This window comes from Taudactylus pleione, unplaced genomic scaffold (assembly GCF_031769625.1).
Source record: "Taudactylus pleione unplaced genomic scaffold, aTauple2 ptg000171l, whole genome shotgun sequence".
NCBI classification, from domain to species: domain Eukaryota; kingdom Metazoa; phylum Chordata; class Amphibia; order Anura; family Myobatrachidae; genus Taudactylus; species Taudactylus pleione.
The window spans coordinates 713314-735622 of NW_028284573.1; the positions used below are offsets into that span (position 1 = coordinate 713314).

The 22309-nt window shown below is 47.0% G+C and overlaps 1 protein-coding gene across 4 annotated transcripts in view; it reads right to left on the reverse strand.

The window, feature by feature from the left end:
* EML1 (EMAP like 1) overlaps positions 1 to 22309 on the reverse strand; it is a 191281-nt gene that overhangs the window by 61466 nt on the left and 107506 nt on the right. For all 4 annotated transcript variants that reach the window (XM_088475399.1, XM_088475397.1, XM_088475398.1 and 1 more), the window contains 3 exons: positions 19338 to 19366; positions 11641 to 11770; positions 10040 to 10189 (listed from right to left, as the gene is read on the reverse strand). In XM_088475399.1, coding sequence (XP_088331525.1) covers positions 10040 to 10189; positions 11641 to 11770; positions 19338 to 19366 — 309 coding nt within the window. The remainder of the gene's footprint in view (positions 1 to 10039; positions 10190 to 11640; positions 11771 to 19337; positions 19367 to 22309) is intronic.

The window sequence follows — 22309 nt, forward strand, 5'->3', positions numbered from 1 at the left end:
AGTGTATGTACCGTATCTCCTGCACCCAGCATAGTGTAGGTGTAACTGCTGTGTATACAGTGTATGTACCGTATCTCCTGCACCCAGCATAGTGTAGGTGTAACTGCTGTGTATACAGTGTATGTGCCGTATCTCCTGCACCCAGCATAGTGTAGGTGTAACTGCTGTGTATACAGTGTATGTGCCGTATCTCCTGCACCCAGCATAGTGTAGGTGTAACTGCTGTGTATACAGTGTATGTACCGTATCTCCTGCACCAAGTATAGTGTAGGTGTAACTGCTGTGTATACAGTGTATGTGCCGTATCTCCTGCACCCAGCATAGTGTAGGTGTAACTGCTGGTGACAGCGATGGCTGCTGTGTATACAGTGTATGTACCGTATCTCTCCTGCACCCAGCATAGTGTAGGTGTAACTGCTGGTGACAGCGATGGCTGCTGTGTATATACAGTGTATGTGCCGTATCTCCTGCACCCAGCATAGTGTAGGTGTAACTGCTGTGTATACAGTGAATGTGCCGTATCTCCTGCACCCAGCATAGTGTAGTAGGTGTAACTGCTGATGACAGCGATGGCTGCTGTGTATACAGTGTATGTGCCGTATCTCCTGCACCCAGCATAGTGTAGGTGTAACTGCTGTGTATACAGTGTATGTACCGTATCTCCTGCACCCAGCATAGTGTAGGTGTAACTGCTGTGTATACAGTGTATGTGCCGTATCTCCTGCACCCAGCATAGTGTAGGTGTAACTGCTGTGTATACAGTGTATGTGCCGTATCTCCTGCACCCAGCATAGTGTAGGTGTAACTGCTGTGTATACAGTGTATGTGCCGTATCTCCTGCACCCAGCATAGTGTAGGTGTAACTGCTGTGTATACAGTGTATGTGCCGTATCTCCTGCACCCAGCATAGTGTAGGTGTAACTGCTGTGTATACAGTGTATGTGCCGTATCTCCTGCACCCAGCATAGTGTAGGTGTAACTGCTGATGACAGTGATGGCTGCTGTGTATACACTGTATGTACCGTATCTCCTGCACCCAGCATAGTGTAGGTGTAACTGCTGTGTATACAGTGTATGTACCGTATCTCCTGCACCAAGTATAGTGTAGGTGTAACTGCTGTGTATACAGTGTATGTGCCGTATCTCCTGCACCCAGCATAGTGTAGGTGTAACTGCTGTGTATACAGTGTATGTGCCGTATCTCCTGCACCCAGCATAGTGTAGGTGTAACTGCTGTGTATACAGTGTATGTGCCATATCTCCTGCACCCAGCATAGTGTAGGTGTAACTGCTGTGTATACAGTGTATGTGCCGTATCTCCTGCACCCAGCATAGTGTAGGTGTAACTGCTGATGACAGCGATGGCTGCTGTGTATACAGTGTATGTGCCATATCTCCTGCACCCAGCATAGTGTAGGTGTAACTGCTGTGTATACAGTGTATGTACCGTATCTCCTGCACCCAGCACAGTGTAGGTGTAACTGCTGTGTATACAGTGTATGTACCGTATCTTCTGCACCCAGCATAGTGTAGGTGTAACTGCTGGTGACAGCGATGGCTGCTGTGTATACAGTGTATGTACCGTATCTCTCCTGCACCCAGCATAGTGTAGGTGTAACTGCTGGTGACAGCGATGGCTGCTGTGTATATACAGTGTATGTGCCGTATCTCCTGCACCCAGCATAGTGTAGGTGTAACTGCTGTGTATACAGTGTATGTGCCGTATCTCCTGCACCCAGCATAGTGTAGGTGTAACTGCTGTGTATACAGTGTATGTGCCGTATCTCCTGCACCCAGCATAGTGTAGGTGTAACTGCTGTGTATACAGTGTATGTGCCGTATCTCCTGCACCCAGCATAGTGTAGGTGTAACTGCTGTGTATACAGTGTATGTGCCGTATCTCCTGCACCCAGCATAGTGTAGGTGTAACTGCTGGTGACAGCGATGGCTGCTGTGTATACAGTGTATGTGCCGTATCTCCTGCACCCAGCATAGTGTAGGTGTAACTGCTGTGTATACAGTGAATGTGCCGTATCTCCTGCACCCAGCATAGTGTAGTAGGTGTAACTGCTGATGACAGCGATGGCTGCTGTGTATACAGTGTATGTACCGTATCTCCTGCACCCAGCATAGTGTAGTAGGTGTAACTGCTGGTGACAGCGATGGCTGCTGTGTATATACAGTGTATGTATCGTATCTCCTGCACCCAGCATAGTGTAGGTGTAACTGCTGTGTATACAGTGTATGTACCGTATCTCCTGCACCAAGTATAATGTAGGTGTAACTGCTGTGTATACAGTGTATGTACCGTATCTCCTGCACCCAGCATAGTGTAGGTGTAACTGCTGTGTATACAGTGTATGTGCCGTATCTCCTGCACCCAGCATAGTGTAGGTGTAACTGCTGTGTATACAGTGAATGTACCGTATCTCCTGCACCCAGCATAGTGTAGGTGTAACTGCTGGTGACAGCGATGGCTGCTGTGTATATACAGTGTATGTGCCGTATCTCCTGCACCCAGCATAGTGTAGGTGTAACTGCTGTGTATACAGTGAATGTGCCGTATCTCCTGCACCCAGCATAGTGTAGTAGGTGTAACTGCTGATGACAGTGATGGCTGCTGTGTATACAGTGTATGTACCGTATCTCCTGCACCCAGCATAGTGTAGGTGTAACTGCTGTGTATACAGTGTATGTACCGTATCTCCTGCACCCAGCATAGTGTAGTAGGTGTAACTGCTGGTGACAGCGATGGCTGCTGTGTATATACAGTGTATGTATCGTATCTCCTGCACCCAGCATAGTGTAGGTGTAACTGCTGTGTATACAGTGTATGTACCGTATCTCCTGCACCAAGTATAATGTAGGTGTAACTGCTGTGTATACAGTGTATGTACCGTATCTCCTGCACCCAGCATAGTGTAGGTGTAACTGCTGTGTATACAGTGTATGTGCCGTATCTCCTGCACCCAGCATAGTGTAGGTGTAACTGCTGTGTATACAGTGAATGTACCGTATCTCCTGCACCCAGCATAGTGTAGGTGTAACTGCTGGTGACAGCGATGGCTGCTGTGTATATACAGTGTATGTGCCGTATCTCCTGCACCCAGCATAGTGTAGGTGTAACTGCTGTGTATACAGTGAATGTGCCGTATCTCCTGCACCCAGCATAGTGTAGGTGTAACTGCTGATGACAGTGATGGCTGCTGTGTATACAGTGTATGTACCGTATCTCCTGCACCCAGCATAGTGTAGGTGTAACTGCTGTGTATACAGTGTATGTACCGTATCTCCTGCACCCAGCATAGTGTAGGTGTAACTGCTGTGTATACAGTGTATGTGCCGTATCTCCTGCACCCAGCATAGTGTAGGTGTAACTGCTGTGTATACAGTGTATGTACCGTATCTCCTGCACCAAGTATAGTGTAGGTGTAACTGCTGTGTATACAGTGTATGTGCCGTATCTCCTGCACCCAGCATAGTGTAGGTGTAACTGCTGGTGACAGCGATGGCTGCTGTGTATACAGTGTATGTACCGTATCTCTCCTGCACCCAGCATAGTGTAGGTGTAACTGCTGGTGACAGCGATGGCTGCTGTGTATATACAGTGTATGTGCCGTATCTCCTGCACCCAGCATAGTGTAGGTGTAACTGCTGTGTATACAGTGAATGTGCCGTATCTCCTGCACCCAGCATAGTGTAGTAGGTGTAACTGCTGATGACAGCGATGGCTGCTGTGTATACAATGTATGTGCCGTATCTCCTGCACCCAGCATAGTGTAGGTGTAACTGCTGTGTATACAGTGTATGTACCGTATCTCCTGCACCCAGCATAGTGTAGGTGTAACTGCTGTGTATACAGTGTATGTGCCCTATCTCCTGCACCCAGCATAGTGTAGGTGTAACTGCTGTGTATACAGTGTATGTGCCGTATCTCCTGCACCCAGCATAGTGTAGGTGTAACTGCTGTGTATACAGTGTATGTGCCGTATCTCCTGCACCCAGCATAGTGTAGGTGTAACTGCTGTGTATACAGTGTATGTGCCGTATCTCCTGCACCCAGCATAGTGTAGGTGTAACTGCTGTGTATACAGTGTATGTGCCGTATCTCCTGCACCCAGCATAGTGTAGGTGTAACTGCTGATGACAGTGATGGCTGCTGTGTATACACTGTATGTACCGTATCTCCTGCACCCAGCATAGTGTAGGTGTAACTGCTGTGTATACAGTGTATGTACCGTATCTCCTGCACCAAGTATAGTGTAGGTGTAACTGCTGTGTATACAGTGTATGTGCCGTATCTCCTGCACCCAGCATAGTGTAGGTGTAACTGCTGTGTATAAAGTGTATGTGCCGTATCTCCTGCACCCAGCATAGTGTAGGTGTAACTGCTGTGTATACAGTGTATGTGCCATATCTCCTGCACCCAGCATAGTGTAGGTGTAACTGCTGTGTATACAGTGTATGTGCCGTATCTCCTGCACCCAGCATAGTGTAGGTGTAACTGCTGATGACAGCGATGGCTGCTGTGTATACAGTGTATGTGCCATATCTCCTGCACCCAGCATAGTGTAGGTGTAACTGCTGTGTATACAGTGTATGTACCGTATCTCCTGCACCCAGCACAGTGTAGGTGTAACTGCTGTGTATACAGTGTATGTACCGTATCTCCTGCACCCAGCATAGTGTAGGTGTAACTGCTGGTGACAGCGATGGCTGCTGTGTATACAGTGTATGTACCGTATCTCTCCTGCACCCAGCATAGTGTAGGTGTAACTGCTGGTGACAGCGATGGCTGCTGTGTATATACAGTGTATGTGCCGTATCTCCTGCACCCAGCATAGTGTAGGTGTAACTGCTGTGTATACAGTGTATGTGCCGTATCTCCTGCACCCAGCATAGTGTAGGTGTAACTGCTGTGTATACAGTGTATGTGCCGTATCTCCTGCACCCAGCATAGTGTAGGTGTAACTGCTGTGTATAGTGTATGTGCCGTATCTCCTGCACCCAGCATAGTGTAGGTGTAACTGCTGTGTATACAGTGTATGTGCCGTATCTCCTGCACCCAGCATAGTGTAGGTGTAACTGCTGTGTATACAGTGTATGTGCCGTATCTCCTGCACCCAGCATAGTGTAGTAGGTGTAACTGCTGATGACAGCGATGGCTGCTGTGTATACAGTGTATGTGCCGTATCTCCTGCACCCAGCATAGTGTAGGTGTAACTGCTGTGTATACAGTGTATGTGCCGTATCTCCTGCACCCAGCATAGTGTAGGTGTAACTGCTGATGACAGTGATGGCTGCTGTGTATACACTGTATGTACCGTATCTCCTGCACCAAGTATAGTGTAGGTGTAACTGCTGTGTATACAGTGTATGTGCCGTATCTCCTGCACCCAGCATAGTGTAGGTGTAACTGCTGGTGACAGCGATGGCTGCTGTGTATACAGTGTATGTGCCGTATCTCCTGCACCCAGCATAGTGTAGGTGTAACTGCTGTGTATACAGTGAAGGTGCCGTATCTCCTGCACCCAGCATAGTGTAGTAGGTGTAACTGCTGATGACAGCGATGGCTGCTGTGTATACAGTGTATGTACCGTATCTCCTGCACCCAGCATAGTGTAGTAGGTGTAACTGCTGGTGACAGCGATGGCTGCTGTGTATATACAGTGTATGTATCGTATCTCCTGCACCCAGCATAGTGTAGGTGTAACTGCTGTGTATACAGTGAATGTGCCGTATCTCCTGCACCCAGCATAGTGTAGGTGTAACTGCTGTGTATACAGTGTATGTACCGTATCTCCTGCACCAAGTATAATGTAGGTGTAACTGCTGTGTATACAGTGTATGTACCGTATCTCCTGCACCCAGCATAGTGTAGGTGTAACTGCTGTGTATACAGTGTATGTGCCGTATCTCCTGCACCCAGCATAGTGTAGGTGTAACTGCTGTGTATACAGTGAATGTACCGTATCTCCTGCACCCAGCATAGTGTAGGTGTAACTGCTGATGACAGTGATGGCTGCTGTGTATACAGTGTATGTGCCGTATCTCCTGCACCCAGCATAGTGTAGGTGTAACTGCTGTGTATACAGTGTATGTACCGTATCTCCTGCACCCAGCATAGTGTAGGTGTAACTGCTGTGTATACAGTGTAATTACCGTATCTCCTGCACCAAGTATAGTGTAGGTGTAACTGCTGTGTATACAGTGTATGTGCCGTATCTCCTGCACCCAGCATTGTGTAGGTGTAACTGCTGGTGACAGCGATGGCTGCTGTGTATACAGTGTATGTGCCGTATCTCCTGCACCCAGCATAGTGTAGGTGTAACTGCTGTGTATACAGTGTATGTACCGTATCTCCTGCACAAAGTATAGTGTAGGTGTAACTGCTGTGTATACAGTGTATGTGCCGTATCTCCTGCACCCAGCATAGTGTAGGTGTAACTGCTGGTGACAGCGATGGCTGCTGTGTATACAGTGTATGTACCGTATCTCTCCTGCACCCAGCATAGTGTAGGTGTAACTGCTGGTGACAGCGATGGCTGCTGTGTATATACAGTGTATGTGCCGTATCTCCTGCACCCAGCATAGTGTAGGTGTAACTGCTGTGTATACAGTGAATGTGCCGTATCTCCTGCACCCAGCATAGTGTAGTAGGTGTAACTGCTGATGACAGCGATGGCTGCTGTGTATACAATGTATGTGCCGTATCTCCTGCACCCAGCATAGTGTAGGTGTAACTGCTGTGTATACAGTGTATGTACCGTATCTCCTGCACCCAGCATAGTGTAGGTGTAACTGCTGTGTATACAGTGTATGTGCCGTATCTCCTGCACCCAGCATAGTGTAGGTGTAACTGCTGTGTATACAGTGTATGTGCCGTATCTCCTGCACCCAGCATAGTGTAGGTGTAACTGCTGTGTATACAGTGTATGTGCCGTATCTCCTGCACCCAGCATAGTGTAGGTGTAACTGCTGTGTATACAGTGTATGTGCCGTATCTCCTGCACCCAGCATAGTGTAGGTGTAACTGCTGTGTATACAGTGTATGTGCCGTATCTCCTGCACCCAGCATAGTGTAGGTGTAACTGCTGATGACAGTGATGGCTGCTGTGTATACACTGTATGTACCGTATCTCCTGCACCCAGCATAGTGTAGGTGTAACTGCTGTGTATACAGTGTATGTACCGTATCTCCTGCACCAAGTATAGTGTAGGTGTAACTGCTGTGTATACAGTGTATGTGCCGTATCTCCTGCACCCAGCATAGTGTAGGTGTAACTGCTGTGTATAAAGTGTATGTGCCGTATCTCCTGCACCCAGCATAGTGTAGGTGTAACTGCTGTGTATACAGTGTATGTGCCATATCTCCTGCACCCAGCATAGTGTAGGTGTAACTGCTGTGTATACAGTGTATGTGCCGTATCTCCTGCACCCAGCATAGTGTAGGTGTAACTGCTGATGACAGCGATGGCTGCTGTGTATACAGTGTATGTGCCATATCTCCTGCACCCAGCATAGTGTAGGTGTAACTGCTGTGTATACAGTGTATGTACCGTATCTCCTGCACCCAGCACAGTGTAGGTGTAACTGCTGTGTATACAGTGTATGTACCGTATCTCCTGCACCCAGCATAGTGTAGGTGTAACTGCTGGTGACAGCGATGGCTGCTGTGTATACAGTGTATGTACCGTATCTCTCCTGCACCCAGCATAGTGTAGGTGTAACTGCTGGTGACAGCGATGGCTGCTGTGTATATACAGTGTATGTGCCGTATCTCCTGCACCCAGCATAGTGTAGGTGTAACTGCTGTGTATACAGTGTATGTGCCGTATCTCCTGCACCCAGCATAGTGTAGGTGTAACTGCTGTGTATACAGTGTATGTGCCGTATCTCCTGCACCCAGCATAGTGTAGGTGTAACTGCTGTGTATAGTGTATGTGCCGTATCTCCTGCACCCAGCATAGTGTAGGTGTAACTGCTGTGTATACAGTGTATGTGCCGTATCTCCTGCACCCAGCATAGTGTAGGTGTAACTGCTGTGTATACAGTGTATGTGCCGTATCTCCTGCACCCAGCATAGTGTAGTAGGTGTAACTGCTGATGACAGCGATGGCTGCTGTGTATACAGTGTATGTGCCGTATCTCCTGCACCCAGCATAGTGTAGGTGTAACTGCTGTGTATACAGTGTATGTGCCGTATCTCCTGCACCCAGCATAGTGTAGGTGTAACTGCTGATGACAGTGATGGCTGCTGTGTATACACTGTATGTACCGTATCTCCTGCACCAAGTATAGTGTAGGTGTAACTGCTGTGTATACAGTGTATGTGCCGTATCTCCTGCACCCAGCATAGTGTAGGTGTAACTGCTGGTGACAGCGATGGCTGCTGTGTATACAGTGTATGTGCCGTATCTCCTGCACCCAGCATAGTGTAGGTGTAACTGCTGTGTATACAGTGAAGGTGCCGTATCTCCTGCACCCAGCATAGTGTAGTAGGTGTAACTGCTGATGACAGCGATGGCTGCTGTGTATACAGTGTATGTACCGTATCTCCTGCACCCAGCATAGTGTAGTAGGTGTAACTGCTGGTGACAGCGATGGCTGCTGTGTATATACAGTGTATGTATCGTATCTCCTGCACCCAGCATAGTGTAGGTGTAACTGCTGTGTATACAGTGAATGTGCCGTATCTCCTGCACCCAGCATAGTGTAGGTGTAACTGCTGTGTATACAGTGTATGTACCGTATCTCCTGCACCAAGTATAATGTAGGTGTAACTGCTGTGTATACAGTGTATGTACCGTATCTCCTGCACCCAGCATAGTGTAGGTGTAACTGCTGTGTATACAGTGTATGTGCCGTATCTCCTGCACCCAGCATAGTGTAGGTGTAACTGCTGTGTATACAGTGAATGTACCGTATCTCCTGCACCCAGCATAGTGTAGGTGTAACTGCTGATGACAGTGATGGCTGCTGTGTATACAGTGTATGTGCCGTATCTCCTGCACCCAGCATAGTGTAGGTGTAACTGCTGTGTATACAGTGTATGTACCGTATCTCCTGCACCCAGCATAGTGTAGGTGTAACTGCTGTGTATACAGTGTAATTACCGTATCTCCTGCACCAAGTATAGTGTAGGTGTAACTGCTGTGTATACAGTGTATGTGCCGTATCTCCTGCACCCAGCATTGTGTAGGTGTAACTGCTGGTGACAGCGATGGCTGCTGTGTATACAGTGTATGTGCCGTATCTCCTGCACCCAGCATAGTGTAGGTGTAACTGCTGTGTATACAGTGTATGTGCCGTATCTCCTGCACCTAGCATAGTGTAGGTGTAACTGCTGTGTATACAGTGAATGTGCCGTATCTCCTGCACCCAGCATAGTGTAGTAGGTGTAACTGCTGTGTATACAGACAGAGCTACTGAGGCCATGACATACACGTGTTTGGGTCAATACGCTGCCATAGAATCGCATCTCACGCTGGCTGTAATGTGTACGCGGCTGTGTATCATTACATGTGACTTTGGATCAGGCCCATTAGGAGCAGTCAGTGACAAAGGGCGTCTGTCATTAGAGCAGAGCCTTGCAGTATGTCATCTCCCTGTGCCGTCCGCCAATAGCCGGCGCTGATGCTGATGGTGCAGTGAAGAATCTCCATTCTGCTCTGAAATATTTATCATACAGGAATAAGGGAACCAGGATGCCATAATGAGTTCTGCCGTTATGCTGACAGCGCTGCACGCTCACTGTACCTTATTAAGCTACTGCAGGATGGGACCCTCCCTCGCTCACTACTGCTAATAACACAAGAGTATGCCGTGCACAGCATCGTCATTCAGGGGCTCTCTGCAGCGACTGAATACTGACTCTGCCCTCCCACCGGCCAGGGAAATGCAAATATCCAATAACTCTTACAAGATACATAACTTGGTGCCATGACTCCTCTGCGGGCAGAAAACATGATCAGAATGAAGACCTAATACAAAGTTCTGCGTAGATCAGGTAAGGCGAATGCTGTAGATTAGGACTCACCACTTGACGTCATCATTGTGGCCAGTGTAATGTCTTTGCAGCTGTTCTTCCACATTATATAACACGACAACGGAAGCTATAAAATAAACCGTTTCCCCGGTAGGTAGAAGGTACAGGTTAGTGCGGCAGTCTCGACCTCGGTAGCCGTAGCTGATACGGTGGTTAAGGAAGAATAATATGGAAGTTAATAAACTACAGAGCATGAGGACGGTAGGGAACATGTTTTCAGTGACTGAACGTGCGGCTCTTAGGGGCCTATTTACTAAGCAGTGTTAGGAGACAGAGTGAAAAGTGATAAGGTGCCAGCCAATCAGCTCCCAACTGTCATCTCACAGGCTGTGTTTGTAAAATGACAGTTGGGAGCTGATTGGCTGGTACCTTATCACTTTTCACTCTGTCTCCTAACACTGCTTAGTAAATAGACCCCATAGTCTTCAAAAGGGCTCCAGATATTATACCCCTGCAAAAGAAGCGGCGACAACTCGTAAAGAATATGGAAGCCCAGTGTTCTCCCCAGGCTGTTTTTGGCGGGTGCACCACCTGGCACCTTGGGAGCCGGCAAGTGGGGACAGTATCTTGGAGCTGTATAAAAAGGACCAGATCCTACAGACTTTGCAGCTTTTTCATAATCAGATGACTGGGCCTCTAATAAGAAGAGAATTAATATATAAAATGTTATTTCAAGATTAAATCATTATAAAAGTCAGGGTTTAAAACATTTTATTATTGCGAAGGCTCCCACCCGGCTACTTCTGGATGCCACCCGGCTAATTCTGGATGCCAACCGGCTGGAAAAATTTCCTCATACTACAACACCCGTGCACCAAGGGTTACTATTTTTATGAATACTTTGCTGGTTGTGATGGTGAAAAGACACCCGGACGTGCATGTATTGCCCGGTCACCATAGCCGTGTGCTGGCTGGATGATAAGGGATGGAGAGAGTGGTGCACTGGAAACAAAGCTCATGAAGACTGCTCACAGCAAGGAAGGGGGAGAAGGGATTGGACCACCAGACCCCTGGGTGCTGCACGACCTGCTCTCACACAGTCTGGTAATGCCGGACAACATTAGCAACTTTGAAAAACACTACTGCGCCTCTCCCCACACCACAATGTACATCTGACACGGCTATAATTATACAACCACCGGCCTTAATAAATGGAAGTGAAGCAACAGGGGTCCTTTCAGTCATTAAACCCTGACATTGCTCATGGCCACAGTGCCTTTGCCTTAATCTCCGCCCAGCTCCTTTCACATCCTGCTAACCTAGATTTGCACAGGGTTTTGGTTATATAAAGTTGGGGTTGTTGTCCTGAAAAAAACCCAAAACAATCAGATTGTCTGCAGACTATACACCGGTTATGCAGCAGATTGCAGAATACTGCCCTATGTGTGTGTAGTGCTTACTGTTAGGCGGCCGTGAACGCCGATCCTCGGTACATCCAATCCAGTGGCTGCGTAAGACACCACACCTGCCGAACGCTGGCAATAAATCCTCTGCTGCCGTCCTCTCTTTAGGCTCTTACAAGGAGGAATAAAGCCCCATCAGCTGAAGCGTGAATGTAGACATGTACAGTTTATCACATAATAAAAGGATACACCCATTCCAGTTTAAGTTTTTTGGCTGGAAGTTCCACCTTTGCTTCCAAGTTGTAGGACTCCACTTGATCTTTGGGTAGATGCATGGTGACCGGGCGTCCTCGTAGAAACATTTTTACATAACCTTCCTCTAGAAAATAAAGCCAAACCAATGACAGTCATGATGTCTAGCACGCAAACGGCCCAGCCGTCCTCTTACTCTGCCAAACTGTACGCGGTTTGTATCATCCATAAAAGTATACGCAACCTAAAATCAGAGGCGCAAACCATAGGGATATTTTTTTTTTATAGCAAGCGGAAAGGCAAAAAAAATAAATAACACAAGACCACTGAAATAAGTTCATTAATCGTTTAATAAAATTAGTAACATGCACATACAAAGTCAAATGTTTACAGAACCTAAAATTAGTACAACACAAACGTACAAAAATATTCTAGAAAAAAAACAAATACAGCCGGGAAAAGAAATTCTGGCATAGAAGCGGTTCCTGGAGTACAACTCCTCGCACGGGGGGCCGGCTATTTGTCATGACAAAAAAAAAAAGATTCAAATTAAAAAGTCAACCTAAAAAAAATCTGCACTCTTATAAAGTCCCGGGAATTAGTGTTAAGAGGGCGGAGTGATCAGGCATCAACCAACAGGACTAGGCAGGCCTGGGCAACCTGGTGTTGTGCCACTACAAGTCCCAGCATGCTTTGCAATAGCCTGGAGATAGCTGACAGGATGTACTGGGACTGGCAGTTTCACAACAAGTGGTCCAGGCTGTTTATCTTTCCACAAATATAAAAGCTTCTTGGTTTACTCAAGTTGCACAATGAACGCTTCCATAGGTCTGTGAACATCTGTCCCACAGATCCTCGCATGCAGCAATTTATTTTATATCAATTGTATTTAAATTGCTGGGTATGGGAGAGTTGTAATCCAGTAACCAAATGACAGAACTTGCAATTCACTGCTCTAAAAGAAAAAAATAGGCATTTCACTCTGTGTGGTCAGGAGCGTCCAGCAGTGCTGGCGGCCATCGGATGTTTCATAGTAACACTGCCGGGAAAAACGCTCCTGCTATTGGTCAATAGCAAAGCTGGAAATAGCTGCTGGGGGAGCGGGGGCTTTTGAAGCTGGGAGATCTGGGGAAGGGCACATTAGTCAGACTGGGACTTTTGGTCAGTGGCAGGGACATGTTCTTGGAAGCGTTGAAGGACAACGGTCCACATTCAGGACTGAGCTCTGGCGGCTGCGTGGGGTAATCAACTGCCTCGGCCTCGTTCTTACAGGCGTCGAACAGCTGCGAAGCCATCAAGACCTGCACAGTCACTAAGTAAAAACAGCGGACAAGCACAAAGACAGAAGACGGGGGGGCACAAGTTACACGTTAATTACATCCGTATCCCATTTGCTGTGTAAGATACAGTCATGTAGATCTCAATGGAGGAGGAAGGCACTTTGTGTGGGGTTGTTCATAGGTCTCGTACAGGGATATTTTCGGAAATGCAACCCTCCCCCCAAAGTGAAAATTGCTCTCAGAACATCCTCATGGGGGGGGTCTCTCCTTTATGGTCTATTTGTAACCTGCTTTCTACGCTGCATCAGGAAAAGTCACTAGAGCAGGCCTGGCCAACATGTGGCTCTCCAGCTGTTGTGAAACTACAAGTCCCAGCATGCCCTGACACAATTTTGTTATTAGGGAATGCAAAAAAACTGTGGCAGGGCATGTTGGGATATGTAGTTCTACAACAGCTGAAGAGCCACAGGTTGGCCAGGCCTGCACTAGAGACTGGAAATGTGATGAGTGGAGGTGAGAAGTACACAGGGCCTGGTTCTGAGCCGCCCGCAATACAGATGTTCACGTAGTTTTGCAATATTTTGCTACAGCGCGTTCGCAAAAATCCCTACAAAGTGTGCGCACATCATTAAAGGTCTGGGTAGTGGCTATGGCAACAGACGCACGGAAATGGTCCTGGGCGTCTCCAGTCACTGAAGCGTTTGTGTAAGACGCTCTAATCGCTAACACTGGACGCCATACTGGGATGCTGTATCTGCACCTAGCATAGAGCTGCAGCAAGTTTCCATAGAGTGAGCGATGGTGGCATTAAGTGGGCGCCTCTGTCCTTGGCACATCTATACGCAGAAAGTTGCAGCTACCAATAGACACAGCCGAGTCCACCTCTGTATCACGCCCGGATGCGTTTTTGCCCTTTAAACTGTAATATTGCGCAAATTATAACATTTATGTTCTCAGTAAGTGACGCCTCAAAGATTACCCAATCTAACATTTCAAAGGGAGGAATTACTAAACCCCCCACAATTAGAGCTAGTGCACTGAATGAAGACGATATCAGAATGGCGGAGCCTCCACTGTACAGAGGAGAATAATGTGTCTTATGCATTTCACGGGAGCTCTGTGGACGGGTCAGGGCTGGGGCCACCTGAAGAACGTATAAATGGCTGCAGGTAGGAGAGAGAAGGCTTTGCGGAAGTTAATGGGGCCTTTGCTCTTAGAAATTGTAGGGAGATTATATTATATTTGATAATGTCCCCATGTAAGTACTGTAACACCAGCTATAAATGAAAGGAAATGATATTACTAACAGCTTGAAACGTCATTAAAACTCATATCTGTTGGCATATGTGAGCTTGATAAATGGGAGCTGCCATGTTATTCATCATTGTGGGTACAGTACTACATATACAGAGAAAAGACTTGTATAGTAAATGAAATGCTGTGCGCTATTGCTTTGCAGCCATATGATGTGTGAATAGATAAAGGTGGTGAAATATCTGCCAGTAAATGGCCAGTTTATCCATTTATCTACCTAACAGGACTAAGGATGTGGGGTGGAGTTTTACAAAAATATAGCAGCATGCCATGAACAACTTCTTACTATCCTTCTTGGTAAACAAAGTAATTATCCTATCAAAAAGGAGGCAAGAGGTTTACCCTCTTCCACAACATATATCAGCTTACGGTTCCACACGTACCCCCCTGCCCCTCCCCCAGCACAAGGGGCTTCCAGGGCGCTAAGTCCCTCTCACTGCTGTAGGAAGCTTATGATAAACCTGTTGTTAGCCTCAGTGAGAAGAAGAATGATTCACTAGGCCAGTGGTGGCTAACCTTGACACTCCAGATGTTGTGGAACTACATATCCCAGCATGCCTTGCCACAGTTTTAGCATGCCCTAATAGCAAAATGGTAGCAGTGCATGCTGGGATATGTAGTTTCACAACATCTGGAGTGTCAAGGTTAGCCACCAAGGCACTAGGCCCTCATAGACATAACTATTTTCAAAGTGCACTTTTAACTAACGTGTACATTTTTACTGTGTCCAAAGGGCAAATGCGAGGATCCATGTGGCGTGCAGCGGGAGGCAGCTCTGCCCACCGACTCTGTACACGGCCGCAACAGTCATCATCAGTATTGGCAGGTGTCCAAGCCCCATGCCGTCAGACACAGGCTTCCCCGCCAGCACCACTCAGAATAGCACAGACCTCTAGCTACACGCACGCAACACAAGACAGAACGCTTCTCACCCCAAAATGGCCCTTTCATTCACGGAAACATAGATACGCCAAAGATCCCGCCGAAGGTATGCAAAATGTATTACACGCACTTCTGTGCATGCGCTGTATGCTAAAACTCGCTATTCCGGGCCGTAAAAAATAAAAGAAGATGCGGCCGGATCAGAACCAGCCCCTGTGTGTACAACTCTGCCTATCAGAGGCAGCTATAAGACGCTTTATCAGCATTCAGTGTAACAACCGGGTACATCCTGTGCCCCTCGTATCAAGGCATTAGGTCATCATTCAGAGGCCTGCTTGGAGCAGATAATTGGTGATCTCCGCTGCACTTATTAGAGAACAAGGTGAGAGGTGACAACAGTCTTAGTAACTACTTTCCCAGTACTGCCAGCTAGTTCTACACAACATTACGGCCACGGGCAGCACTTGTAGCTGTGCGCTAGAATAGAAGAATTAGATTGTGAAAAAGCACACCTGCCTGACAACTTCATTACGTTCATTTTTTAATTGTGCACCTCAGCAAATAAATTATATATATAGACCTATATATACACACATACACACTGTGTAATATATATATATATATATATATATATATATATAATATATCTCACTCACACACATAGACTCACACGCTTACATCCATCACACACACACACTGTATAATATATATATATATATCACTCACACACATATGGACTCACACGGTTACATCCATCACACACACTGTATAATATATATATATATATATGTATATCACTCACACACATATAGACTCACACGCTTACATCCATCACACACACACACTACTAAAAGGCAACAACTAGCATTTCATCTTTGTTAAAGGGGCTGTTATACTACAATACTTTGCACCATGAACCCAGTAGAGGGCGCTGAGACACTGACAGGATGGCTGAACAGAATATCGCAATGCAGAAACAGTAGTGTATTTAATGATTTCCCCTGTAAGTAATATATTACCAAATCTCAGAGTATAGCTAATAAATGACACTATGTTTCTACACAAACCATCCTCAGAAGTCTGCAGCTTCTCATGGGATTTATCTCAGAAAAGAGTCTCACCATGGCAGATAACAGAGTGCACAAAGTTAGGCTGGAATATTTTTGAGTGCATGTTGCAAACTCTGTGAAGGAAGTCCATTGATCAGCCCCATTGGCATGACGAGCCCTTCAAACATGAAATGCCGTGCTCTGTGCCCGCCTGCATGAGAATTAATACACTAAACTGTGCAAAAAGGTCAATGTGCAAATAACCAGCGTTGCAAAACAAAGACAAAATAGCGCTGTAAGTGACGTCAGGAGAAGCAAACACTAGAGGCAGCTACGACACGACACTGCTGTCTGTCACTAGGAGCGAGCACACTACAGGCACAAGTCTCTGCGCAGGCACCTCTGCTCGCTGGCCAAGGGTACAGATCTGGGACTGGCATTTACTGCTGTTTCTCATGAACTTTGAATACATAGGTACATCTTGTGGTAATACTTTCCTCAGGAAAGGAAGCCATTTTGTTTTCACCACATTAACCATTGCAGTGTCTCACATCAGGCTTTTGTGCGGCACTGAATGGTGAGAACATGGACGTCCCATAACCTTGGCAGCTGTGCTGCTCAGAGAGCTTGTCAGGCCTAATGTCAGAGTCCTACCTTTGCAGTGCGTCACCCGCCGCTTCCCTTGTGATTACAGAGACAGAAAGAGAAATCTGGGTAAAGATGTGTTTATTGCGCACGGTTAGATTCACCAACTGCCAATGGCGACACCCCCACCCTCTCTCCCGCAGAGAGTCCATGACAAAATAAAATGAGCTGGTGGTAAGAAAGGAGACACAGAACATCATATATATCCCAGTCTGTTTTGTCTTAATACATTTATTTGTGCAGAATGGGTTATGCTGGTCAGCACGTGAAGGACACCCCATGGTATGCTGGTCAGCACGTGAAGGACACCCCATGGTATGCTGCTCAGCACGTGAAGGACACCCCATGGTATGCTGCTCAGCACGTGAAGGACACCCCATGGTATGCTGCTCAGCACGTGAAGGACACCCCATGGTATGCTGCTCAGCACGTGAAGGACACCCCATGGTATGCTGCTCAGCACGTGAAGGACACCCCATGGTATGCTGCTCAGCACGTGAAGGACACCCCATGGTATGCTGCTCAGCACGTGAAGGACACCCCATGGTATGCTGCTCAGCACGTGAAGGACACCCCATGGTATGCTGGTCAGCACGTGAAGGACACCTCATGGTATGCTGGACAGTATGTGAAGGACACCCCATGGTATGCTGGTCAGCACGTGAAGGACACCTCATGGTATGCTGCTCAGCACGTGAAGGACACCTCATGGTATGCTGCTCAGCACGTGAAGGACACCCCATGGTATGCTGCTCAGCACGCGAAGGACACCTCATGGTATGCTGGTCAGCACGCGAAGGACACCCCAGGGTATGCTGGACAGCACGCGAAGGACACCCCAGGGTATGCTGGTCAGCATGTGAAGGACACCCCATGGTATGCTGGTCAGCACGCGAAGGACACCCCATGGTATGCTGGTCAGCATGTGAAGGACACCCCATGGTATGCTGGACAGCACGCGAAGGACACCCCATGGTATGCTGGACAGCATGCGAAGGACACCTCATGGTATGCTGGTCAGCATGTAAAGGACACCTCATGGTATGCTGGTCAGCATGTGAAGGACACCTCATGGTATGCTGGTCAGCATGTGAAGGACACCTCATGGTATGCTGGTCAGCATGTAAAGGACACCTCATGGTATGCTGGTCAGCATGTAAAGGACACCTCATGGTATGCTGGTCAGCATGTAAAGGACACCCCCGCTGGTCGTTTTAGACATTTTAGTGAACGATCTTCAAACGATTAATGAACGATTGAACGATAACGACGTCGTTATCGGTCAATCTCTCAATTTAATCGCCTAGTGGATGGGCAGCATTACTCTAAGCAAGGGATTGTAGTTTTGTCTCATTCAGGAGAAAGTTTTCTCTTTCTGGAACTAAATTTATAATTTGTAAAAAAAATATTATAAAGAAGGGGGGGGGGCACAATATGTAAAGAGAAGACCATTGCACTCGGGACCTGATTCAGTCCCGCTCTCTAGGATGCGTTCGCTCGTAGCTGGACGATTTTCGCATTGTGCACATACATCGCAGTGTGCGAACCAGTACGAGAGATCGGGAAGCGTTCGCTCGCTGCGCATAGACAGCCCAGCAGAGTGAGAGGCCGTTTTTGGGTGGTGACAGGAGCTGGCCATTAATAACGGGAGAGTGAAGGTGCGAACGCAGGCGTGCCTGAGCGTCTCAACGCCGTCTCAGAGGCGTTCATGATTAAGAGGCAGCGTCATAATACACGTCACCTGGCTGTTTTTTACACTGAAGTGCTCGCAGTGCTTGCGTGAGGGTATGGTCTGCCTCAAGCGCTGTGATCGCATCCGATGGTACCCGATGTACCGATGGTTGCATACACTTCCTGGAGATGACGTGCGCAAGTGGGCCCCTTAAGACAGGCTGGTGGGCGTCTACATACACAAAGCGATTGCACGCCAGGACATAGTGGCCGTGCTAATACCTTGCGATCGCCTGCCTTGCTGTGGGTCGGCCGGATTTGAATACGCTGGGTGTGTGCGAACACATCTAGCAAGCGGGTCTGAATCAAGCCCTCGGTTCCATCTTTTGCTGTGTGTACACAGTTAATGCTGTCACAAACAGCACGGAATCCTCATTGACCACTTCAGAACTCCGGCTTTCTTTCATTCACCAATGTAGGCCAACAATGTGTTAGCGTTGCTAATGAAGACCTGCCTACCGCGTGCCAGACACGCTGCAATGTCAGGCGCCTGTCCCGATCTCCCATTTGTATGTCGGCCCGCGGAGTGCAGGTTAGTATATGCTATTGGAGGATGACACAGGTGCGTGATCACCTGCCAACTGTCTCAGAGACGCTGGGAATAATAACATCCGCCCCTTCCCCAAAAAGACAAAAAAAGGTCTAGTTTGAGAACTTGACAATTAGATCACATTTAACTTACATTAGACTGATCTACACAGTGACTGGGTGAGCTCAGCTATAGTACGTGTGCTCTGTGCATGTATCATTAATTCAACTTTACGGTGGATTAGTGGACTAGATAAGGACTCACCAGCGCTGAACATGGGTTCCTTGGGTTTGCTGAAAAAAACAGTAAAAAAGAAAAAAAAAAAAAAGGTAATTGGTTAATATTGTGTAAATGCATAAAATCGGACAAGCATGGATAAAATAAAACCACACCAACCCTAGGGCACAATACTTGTACATTTCTATTTACAACATAATAGATCCTGAAATGTTCAAAGCTCTTTACGCTCTGTGCATGGGATGAGAGTATACCTGACAGGACTGCCATCATACTGCAGAATAACATATCATTACTCAGCAGTCTGACAAATCTAAGTGAGGAGCCTATGACCGATAACAAGGGACGTGGACCATCAGTCACACTTCCTGACCGACCTCCGCTCCAAAGCCCAACCACAGATCAATACATTCATTACAGAAAACCTCATAGTGCAGGGGACGCTGGTGCCTAGGACCTTTGTATAGCTATGTACCACTGTGCTTCTGTAGAAGGAGCATACTTATTCACTAACAAACCACTCATATAAATGTCGGACCTACCCTAGCATACAATATAATAATACCAGCCAGTGCTGTAAAGTGTGGCGCGCATCATCGCAGGAGTCGATGACAACAGCATAAACTGATGGAGAGTCAACAGATCACATCCTATTTTTAAAAGTATGTACTTAGGCTGGATTATGCGGTGGAGACATCACATCCCTACATCAGGTCAGGCTAAGCACGTGACTCCGTTCTCTCCCTGAAAGTAGACTATACCTCTGTATGATACAATAAGGCGGCCTATGTAGTATCTGCCGGTTTAATGAGGGACGCACTGCCGATACTGTACAAAATGGGGGAAGGGCGGCTCTGCTGGTATAATAAAGGTGTCTATGTAGTAGCTGCTGGTGTAATGAGGTTGAGACTGCCAATATTGTATAATAGGGGGCAGGGTGGCTCTGATGGTATAATAAAGTGTCTATGTAGCATCTGCTGGTGTAATGAGGGTGGCACTGCCAATACTGTGTAATATGGCAGAAGGACGGCACTACTGGTATAATAAGGTGTCTATATACTATCTACCGGTGAAAGGCGTTTGGCACTGACAAAACCTTATAATAGGAAGGGAAGGATGGCTCTGATGGTATAATAAAGGTGTCTATGTAGGGTCTGCTTGTGTAATGAGGGTGGCACTGCCAATACTGAATAACAGGGGTTCCCAACCACGGTCCTCAAGGCACACTAACAGTCCAGGTATTAGGGATTGCCATACTTGAGCCCAGGTGACTTAATTAGTACCTCAGTTATTTTGATTAAACCATCTGTGCACAATCATGGATATCACTAAAACCAGGACTGTTAGCGTGCCTTGAGGACCGAGGTTGGGAATCACTGCTGTATAATATGGGGGAAGGGCAGCACTGCTGGCATAATAAGCTGGTCTATGTAGGGTCTGCTGGTGTAATGAGGTTGGCACTGCCAATACTGTATAATATGGGGGAAGGGTGGCTCTGATGGTATAATAAGGTGTCTATTTAGTATCGGTTGGTGTAATAAGGTTGGCGCTGCCAATACTTTATAATTTGATGCCAGGGCAGCTCTGCTGTCATAATAAGGTGATCTATGTAGTATCTGCTGGTGTAATGAGTGGTGGCACTGCTGGTATAATATGGTGGTCTGTGTGGTATCTGCTTGTATAATGAGGTTGGCACTGTATTCCAATAGGTGCCTACTCTCCTGCATTATAAAAAAAAAAAAAATCTCCCAGTCTCAAAGGTGAGCAGGCTACGTGCCCACAGGGTGAGTGGGAATGTCACATGATAATGCAATAACACAATATTAAAAGTAAACATGTAAGTGTTGGTTGCGTGCGATATGCAGCTATTTTATATACCGTAGCTGCAATACTGGCAGTCTCAACCTCATTTTATATATATATATATATATATAATATTTTTTATTTTATTTATTTATTTAGGTATGGTGTGTTCATTTAGCATGTCCACGCCCTATTGCGCCGAGCTGCCCTTACCTCATTGCTGGCTTATAATAACCTGATGTTCATCTGCCAGCAGAGGGCGACCATTAGTCACCTACATTGTGACCGGCTCACAGTCCGGGGAACTACTGATAAATATCAGCTGTGAGAATACTACGGATTTATGTATCATGCTTAAAATCAATGAAGTCAACAAACTGAGTTTGCACAATACATTGTAGAAAATGACCAGAAAAGTAAATATACACCACAGCTACAAGTGACTTCCAGTACAGCACACACTGTACACGGTGACCTTTGTATGCGAGGCGACTGCTGCATACGTATAGCCAGGCCACATGGTGACCTTTGTATGCGAGGCGACTGCTGCATACGTATAGCCAGGCCACACGGTGACCTTTGTATGCGAGGCGACTGCTGCATACGTATAGTCAGGCTACACGGTGACCTTTGTATGCGAGGCGACTGCTGCATACGTATAGCCAGGCCACACGGTGACCTTTGTATGCGAGGCGACTGCTGCATACGTATAGCCAGGCCACACGGTGACCTTTGTATGCGAGGCGACTGCTGCATACGTATAGTCAGGCCACACGGTGACCTTTGTATGCGAGGCGACTGCTGCATACGTATAGCCAGGCCACACGGTGACCTTTGTATGCGAGGCGACTGCTGCATACGTATAGCCAGGCCACACGGTGACCTTTGTATGCGAGGCGACTGCTGCATACGTAAAGCCAGGCCACATGGTGACCTTTGTATGCGAGGCGACTGCTGCATACGTAAAGCCAGGCCACACGGTGACCTTTGTATGCGAGGCGACTGCTACATACGTAAAGCCAGGCCTATCCAGGACAAGGTTGTGCAGCTGAGCCGGTGCTAGAGCACATTTTATTTTGTGGGCATGCTGCACATTAAAGGAGATTATTATTATTATGGTTACTGTGCAATTTGATTCATTAGAAGAGGGGATCTTGTAAAAATGACTTATTACACAACGTGTAAAAGCTCACATT